At 33.7% G+C, this 8,488-nt stretch overlaps 1 protein-coding gene across 6 annotated transcripts; it reads left to right on the forward strand.

The window, feature by feature from the left end:
• The first annotated feature begins 4,493 nt into the window (after positions 1-4,493).
• On the forward strand, positions 4,494-8,059 carry LOC101503913 (EID1-like F-box protein 2). 6 transcript variants are annotated; one of them, XM_004491818.4, is made up of 4 exons: positions 4,494-4,614; positions 4,694-4,730; positions 5,914-6,696; positions 7,335-8,059. In XM_004491818.4, exon 3 carries the CDS (start codon positions 5,932-5,934, stop codon positions 6,679-6,681), a length of 750 nt encoding a protein of 249 aa, XP_004491875.1. In that variant the 5' UTR covers positions 4,494-4,614; positions 4,694-4,730; positions 5,914-5,931; the 3' UTR covers positions 6,682-6,696; positions 7,335-8,059. The 6 variants fall into 6 exon arrangements, with proteins under 6 accessions (XP_004491875.1, XP_004491876.1, XP_004491877.1 ...); XM_004491819.4 differs by having other exon boundaries at positions 4,501-4,614; positions 4,694-4,735; XM_004491820.4 differs by having other exon boundaries at positions 4,501-4,614; positions 5,923-6,696.
• Positions 8,060-8,488: the final 429 nt, after the last annotated feature.

Consider the following 8,488-nt stretch of genomic DNA (forward strand, 5'->3'; position numbering starts at 1 on the left):
TTAATGTTGTTTTGAAAATCGTTTAAGTTAAATGAGTATTAAGAATGGGGAATCTCTTAATTTCTCGTTTACTTAATGTTTGTTTTGAAAGTCGTTTAAGTTAAATGAGTATTAAGAATGGGGAATCTCTTAATTTCTCGTTTACTTAATGTTTGTTTTGAAAGTCGTTTAAGTTAAATGAGTATTAAGAATGGGGAATCTCTTAATTTCTCGTTTACTTAATGTTTGTTTTGAAAGTCGTTTAAGTTAAATGAGTATTAAGAATGGGGAATCTCTTAATGACTTATTTACTTAATGTTGTTTTGAAAATCGTTTAAGTTAAATAAGTATTAAGAATGGGGAATCTCTTAATGACTTATTTACTTAATGTTGTTTTGAAAATCGTTTAAGTTAAATAAGTATTAAGAATGGGGAATCTCTTAATGACTTATTTACTTAATGTTGTTTTGAAAATCGTTTAAGTTAAATAAGTATTAAGAATGGGGAATCTCTTAATTTCTCGTTTACTTAATGTTTGTTTTGAAAGTCGTTTAAGTTAAATGAGTATTAAGAATGGGGAATCTCTTAATTTCTCGTTTACTTAATGTTTGTTTTGAAAGTCGTTTAAGTTAAATGAGTATTAAGAATGGGGAATCTCTTAATGTCTCGTTTACTTATGTGTGTTTTGGTAAATCGTGCTGACCCGCGATAGGTGGCACCTTGGTAAACGGTACGGGCCCGCGATAGGCAGTATGTTTACGATTTACGTTTGATAAGCTGTGCTGACCCGTGATAGGTGGCACCTCGGTAAACAGTACTGACCCGTGATAGGTGGTACGTTTACGACTTACGTTCCTTGGTGAATTGTGTTTGCCTGTGAGGGAATGCACAGGTGTTTGTCCGTGAGAGACTACGCCCTGGTGAATTGTGTTTGTCTGTGAGAGACTGCACATGGGTTTGTCCGTGAGAGACTACGCCCTGGTTTAAGTTAAATGAGAATTAAGAATGGGGAATCTCTTAATGTCTTGTTTACTTATGTGTGTTTTGGTAAATCGTGTTGACCCGCGATAGGGGCACCTTGGTAAACGGTACGGGCCCGTGATAGGCAGTACGTTTACGATTTACGTTGGGTAAGTTGTGCTGACCCGGGATAGGTGGCACCTCGGTAAACAGTACGGACCCGTGATAGGTAGTACGTTTACGACTTACGTTTCTTGGTAAATTGTGTTTGTCCGTGAGTGACTGCACAGGTGTTTGTCCGTGAGAGACTACACCCTGTTAAATTGTGAATTGTTGGTTCATTTTGTCTGTGTAGTATTGTGTTATAAGTGTTAAGTGTATGTTTTGGAATTTGGTGATAACATGTTTGATTGCAATACCATTTCGAAACCCATGATGTTGTAGTAATTGTGTTATAAGTGTTAAGTGTTATGTTTTGGAATTTGGTGATAGCATGTTTGATTGCAATACCATTTCGAAACCCATGATTTTGTAGTAATTGTGTTATAAATGTTAAGTGTTATGTTTTGGAATTTGGTGATAGCATGTTTGATTGCAATACATTTCGAAACCCATGATGTTGTAGTAATTGTGTTATAAGTGTTAAGTGTTATGTTTTGGAATTTGGTGATAGCATGTTTGATTGCAATACTATTTCGAAACTCATGATGTTGTAGCGATTGCGTTATCATTGCTAAGTGTTAAGATGTGGGATTGTGTATGAATGATATTGAGTTAGTTTATGTGTTTTTGGAAGAATATGCAGGGAAATCGATTTCCCAATCGATTGGATGAGTTACAGGGACTTCCCTAATGTGACATAATCGATTTGCCAATCGATTTTATAATATGTTTTTCAAAACCAATTAAGAAAATCGATTTGGAAATCGATTTGGCCATGCAGGAATTCAGCAAAAATCGATTTGGAAATCGATTGGCATTAAGTCAGGGGCTGAGATATGCTGTCAATTGATTGCCCAATCGATTGAATTAAGCCCAGAATTCAAATTTCACTAAAAACCTTCAGGAAATCGATTGCCCAATCGATTGGCTTAGTAGAAATTCTTATTTTGAGTTAGATAACAGATTGCTCATCGATTTATCAAGGTCTTGGTTAGTTATGTATTACTTGATGGATTGAGAACCTTATTTTGATTTCATTTTTATTTGGCAAGTGTTATATGAACTTTTAGCATGTGGAAAACCATTTTAAGGTGCATGATAAGTTGAAAGGTTATTTTGTGCATGTAAAAACTTGAATGTTATGTGTTACTTGTTAATTTCGGTTGGTGACCCTTTACAACTATTGTGGAAATCTGGGCTTTGCCCTCAGATGAGAGCCAGTACGATCCCACCGGTTCGTACCCTACGGATGAGAATGCTTGACTGGAGCTATGTAGGAGGATCTCACGGGGCGCGTGGAGATCACTCAGGGTGTATAGTTTTTTGGTAGGATGATCATATTAGGTTGATGTATAGGGACTAGACATCCTTCTTTTTGGGTTGCATTATTTTAATTTGGAAAACTGTACCTATACTAATATGGTCTGTTTGACATGTTATTTATGATGGGGTCTATGTACCACCTTTTGAAGTGTAAATACTTTGGATTCGTATTTTTGAGAAACTTTTCCGCTGCTTGTAATTTATAATGACTCAATTATTTATCCAAAGGTATTTCCTTATTTGTTTTACTTTGTTTTATTTTAATTCCTTTTGAAAAAAAAAAATACACCCTCGCTTTGAAAAACGGGGTGTTACACATTCCTTCAATCACACTAATTTCCTAACAATTTTTTGCAACAATAATGTTACAAATTATGAGTAAATCAATAATGAACACGTCAAAACAACATCACAATTTTCGATTTACTCAATTTAATTGGTTACAATGGTGAAACTCAAGATCTTTAATTTCAAACCCATCAAAAGATCATAATTTCATGTCATCAAGAAAACTCAATACTACAATAATCTACTCTCAATTTCAGTCATAGAAATTCACATGCATAAATAATTTTAACCATCATTTCAAAATCCCTAAATCCAACCAAAAATAAAATTAAAAAAAAAATCATTTTCTTCATTTCAAACCCGTAAACCCCAAATCTCTAATCTTTTTCTTCTTCTTCTTCTTCTTCTTCTTCTTCTTCTTCTTCTTCTTCTTCTTCTTCTTCTTCTTCTTCTTCTTCTTCTTCTTCTTCTTCTTCTTCTTCTTCTTCTTCTTCTTCTTCTTCTTCTTCTTCTTCTTCTTCTTCTTCTTCTTCTTCTTCTTCTTCTTCTTCTTCTTCTTCTTCTTCTTCTTCTTCTTCTTCTTCTTCTTCTTCTTCTTCTTCTTCTTCTTCTTCTTCTTCTTCTTCTTCTTCTTCTTCTTCTTCTTCTTCTTCTTCTTCTTCTTCTTCTTCTTCTTCTTCTTCTTCTTCTTCTTCTTCTTCTTCTTCTTCTTCTTCTTCTTCTTCTTCTTCTTCTTCTTCTTCTTCTTCTTCTTCTTCTTCTTCTTCTTCTTCTTCTTCTTCTTCTTCTTCTTCTTCTTCTTCTTCTTCTTCTTCTTCTTCTTCTTCTTCTTCTTCTTCTTCTTCTTCTTCTTCTTCTTCTTCTTCTTCTTCTTCTTCTTCTTCTTCTTCTTCTTCTTCTTCTTCTTCTTCTTCTTCTTCTTCTTCTTCTTCTTCTTCTTCTTCTTCTTCTTCTTCTTCTTCTTCTTCTTCTTCTTCTTCTTCTTCTTCTTCTTCTTCTTCTTCTTCTTCTTCTTCTTCTTCTTCTTCTTCTTCTTCTTCTTCTTCTTCTTCTTCTTCTTCTTCTTCTTCTTCTTCTTCTTCTTCTTCTTCTTCTTCTTCTTCTTCTTCTTCTTCTTCTTCTTCTTCTTCTTCTTCTTCTTCTTCTTCTTCTTCTTCTTCTTCTTCTTCTTCTTCTTCTTCTTCTTCTTCTTCTTCTTCTTCTTCTTCTTCTTCTTCTTCTTCTTCTTCTTCTTCTTCTTCTTCTTCTTCTTCTTCTTCTTCTTCTTCTTCTTCTTCTTCTTCTTCTTCTTCTTCTTGTTATTATTATTATTATTATTATTATTATTAAAACATAAAAGATTACTATAAGGTATTTATGCTAAAGAGGATGTTACTTACGACATTTATTTTTTGTTATAATTCAATTATTTAATTTTTAATGAATAATTATCAATATATTGACTTCAATTCTAAATAAAATATTTCTATGACATTAATTTATGTAATATTATAATAACATTTATATCTCTAATAAAATTTATTTTAATTAATATATAAATAAAATTTATATAAATTCATAAATAAGTATTGTAAAACGATAATTTATTCAGTGTTTAATACCAACTAGTTAAAAGATGTTTAAACTGCGAATATAATTTACTCTAAATCTTAACATCCTTCTTTTCTAAGTAATGCTGACATCATTGAACACATGTCACAACATTATTGGGCCGTAATATTTGGATGGTACCAAAGCTATAACTCAATGATTGTCGTCAAATCAAACAGTGAATACCAAAAATATCCTTGCAAGTTGCAACAGATCTCTGTCTCTGTTTCTCTTTCTGCTTTGTCGTTTGTTATTACTCTCTTACCTTCCCTATATCCTTGCATTTCTTGACCAAATTACCCCTGCTAATAGGTGAAATTACTTAACTGTGTTGTTGATAACTTTTCATTGTTTTTTCTCCAATTGCATTCTGAGGTGATTTTTTTTTTAGGGTTTGGAGGCTCTGCTGCTGAAAAGAGTTGAATAAGGTGAGGTGATTTACTCTCTCTCTCTCTCTCTAAAATTTGAAGTTGCTGTGAATCTGTGATTTAATTTACTCTAAATTTTATTTGTTTTGTTTTGGTTTATTTTTTCATTTTGAGTTATTTTGTTATGTTATAGGTTTTTCACTGATTGGTGGTTATGTTGTTGCTGGAAAATTTCAAAAATGTATTTTTTTTTTGTGTTATGGCAAATTATTTTAATTTATAGCTAGTTTATCACTTTATGTATGATTTGAGGGGTTTGTGAAAGTTTGAACTCTTAGGTGCATGAATTTTGAAGACTTGGTATGTGATTGTAGAGAGAGAGTTGAGGTAGCAGCTGTCGTAGAAAAGAGGGTTGAAACTTGGCTTAAGTGGTTTGGACATGTGGAGATGAGATGTATAGATTAGTAGTAAGGAGAACAGATCCAATGGAGAGTAGTCAAAACATTAGAGGTAGAGAGAGTCTTAGAAAAACTATTATAGAAACTACTAAAAAAGATCTAGAGATTAATGAGCTGGATGGAGATATCCATGTAGCTGACTTAGTGTGATAAGATTTGGTCGTTGTTGTTGTGGTATGTGATTGTATGTTGCTGCAAAAATTAGGAATGAGTTGAAGCCGAATTGATTGAATATTGCTTGGATTTTCTAACTTAGTATTGTAAGAGCATGTTTGGAATCAAAATTTTGAACACACGAGGGAATAAAAACGAGGTGGTATTTATCATTTATGTTATTATGACTTTGATGAAAATATGTTAACTGAAAATGAGAATGAGAATAAGAAACCAAACCAAACACATTTTAAATATGTAGTCTTCAGTTTCATTTTGGAGATTTATTGATTGCTGTAAGACTAGTAAGTACAAAGCAATTGAAGTAATATTCAACTGGAACTCCACAATTCCACATCATACTGTTGGAAGGGGATTTTTTTTTTCTTGAACTAACTTTTGATGCCATAGATTGCTACCCTTATAGTTTGAATATTATATTTTATTTGCTTAAGAAAGTTTAGATATTTGTATAGTTCAGTATCGGTTAAAATTTAAATAGTTGTCTTGATTTTTTCATATTATTGGGAAGTATTTTGGTTAAAGATTTGGTGTTTAAGTTTTGTCAACTGGGTGAATACTCTGAAGTTTTCCAACTAAGATTCTTCATAAATGGATGATTTTTCTTTTAGTTTTGCTAGGTGGAGAAAATGATTATCACAAAGCAGTACCGATGCATACACTCAGCTAGCTGTCAATGTTCTAAAGGGCATTTAAGTGAAGATGCAATTTTCTTAGTTTTTCATAATTTAAAATGGAATCCCAAGCTGATTGCTACTCTGTCATGCGTGTGCAAATGGTTTGATGATCTTGCGAAGCGAGTTCTATGGAAAGAGTTTTGTGGAACAAGAGCTCCAAAGATGTTGCGTGATCTGCAATCTACTGGTAGCCACGTCGTTGATGGAAACTGGAGAGCTTTAGGGAAGCTGCTTACATACTGTTCAGGATGCACAAAAGGTGGATTGTTCAAAGACATTCTGATTCCGGGTCACTTTGTATATCAGACTCGATTTTCTAGAACGTCGGGAAAGAGCTTTCTCTTGCCACAATGCAGAACTGATGTTTTATACGTGTCTGATCCTTGTGAGCATCTTGATCAAGGTGAAGAAGGAGATTTAGGATTCTTCCGTGGAGTTTTTAAGTCGTTTGCAACCTCGAAGGTTCGAAAGATGCTTATTAGTAAAGGTGCCAAGCTCCATTCAACAGAAGTCTGTCCTTATTGTAAGGCGAAGTTGTGGAGTATGCAGCAAGCTAAAATGATCCCTCAAAGTGCTAGTTGCAGGTTGGGTTCTTATGAAGATTGCATTGAGTATTATGTGTGCCTCAACGGCCACATGATTGGGATATGTACTCTATTACCGTTGTCTGATTCGGAAGAGGCGCCTGAGTTGGAGAAATAGTTAAATGATTTTCAGGTATTTTAGTGTATCTGGAAAACCTTATGGAAAACCTTAACTTTTTTGTTTATGTTTACTCACTCTCTTGAACTTGATTGTAACAGAGGATTTTGTTTGTGAACTAGACCCATTTTAATCATTATTCTTTACTACTAAAATAGAAATAATAATCTATAGTTTCATAGAGTGGGATTCTTTCATTCTTTGCTCCACTTTTTTTTTCTCCGGGTTTTGTGCATATGTCCAAACCACTTAAGATGAGACTGCACCATCTTTTCTACACTTAGGGTCACACCAACTTTTTTCTAATGATTGAATTTCTAGTTCTATCTTGTCATGTGTAGCAAATATCATCCAAAGAAACATACTTAGCAAAGTAATTAATTTGAACATGTTCATGCAAAAAACATATTACATACAAATTTAAATATTATATACACAGTTGCAGCAACGTGTAAGAAGTTAGAGAAAATAAGAACTCTATTTTAAGGCCTTCAGTAGTTTGAGAATTGTCACTTTAAATCACTCTTCAATTATCAAATGGTTAGCAACTATCTTTTGCCACGTCAGTACGAGGCTAATTGTGTCCTTTAAGTGATTCAATCGGTTTGAAGGTTAATCACACTTGTGTACTAATGTACTAAATGTATTTGCAGCTATCATCATTCTTTCTGAATCTGCTAAATTCAAGATAAAGATTTTTTAGAAGAAACATGGCGAAGGCAAAAGGTACCTCTTGGGGTGGTTCATGATATGCTATTGCGTTTGCAGGAAAAAGAGAGAAATTCTTCGAGTCATTTCACTTGTGCAGGTGAAGAATAATCGCCAGTTTCATGAGTGGTTGGTTGGTTTGATGCACGATTCTCTACCTTCCAATACTCGACTCGAAACCAGCATATAGGTGAAGAATTATCATAATTTAGGTGATTCAGATGTAGTATGATCCCTTAACGTAGGTGTTGATATTGTATTAGCGTTCACTTCATTTGATATCAACGGTCCCCATTATAGGTCTCCCATGCAGGAAGGTTCTGTTATACTGTAACAGAAATGACAGGTGGCATGGGATGATAGGCAGAGAATATTCTAGAAGGAGAGAGGGAGGACTTTATGAAGGAAAACGGTGGGTACCGAAGAGGGCATCTGAGAAATAGTAATTGGTTTTGGGCTGAGTAGAGAAGTGGGTTCTTTCTCAGAATTAGTTTGATAATTATATTGCAATGTTTATTCTGTTTGGTTTGGTTCCTATCAGATGTTTATTGTTAATTCTATTATACTCAACGACTGGTTGACATGCTTATAAACATATTTTAGCACTCTAGATATGTCCTAAGCAAGTTTGAGTAGACTTATTCCTATGTGATGCTCTAAATGACATTCATTAAGCCTGTCCACAATTTTTCTTTTTGAGCTTTGGATGCCTACTATTTTAAGATAAACTAGTACATGTACGTATCAAATTAAAAGTAGGAAATGTTTATAAAAATACTAGAGTAGAAAATTCTGATAACATACAGTATGACACCTCCTATTATCATCCTTGGACAGATTGGCAATAGATCCTCACTTGAATACAATGCTGGGGGTCCTCCTGGGTCAGTTAATCTGTATTTGACCATTAATATACCCTTTGCATGTTTTCATTATATCACAGAATAGTGAATTGCAAGTTTTAGTGTATGTTTGGTCTGGTGGCAAGATTTAGAAATCACGGTGGCAGTGCATGGCATTATAGAGTGTCAATTGTAGCTTTACAAATTCCACGGTAAAAGCACATTGGAACGTGGTATAATTTGAATGTGGTATGATT

This window comes from Cicer arietinum, chromosome 3, assembly GCF_000331145.2.
Source record: "Cicer arietinum cultivar CDC Frontier isolate Library 1 chromosome 3, Cicar.CDCFrontier_v2.0, whole genome shotgun sequence".
Lineage (NCBI taxonomy): Eukaryota > Viridiplantae > Streptophyta > Magnoliopsida > Fabales > Fabaceae > Cicer > Cicer arietinum.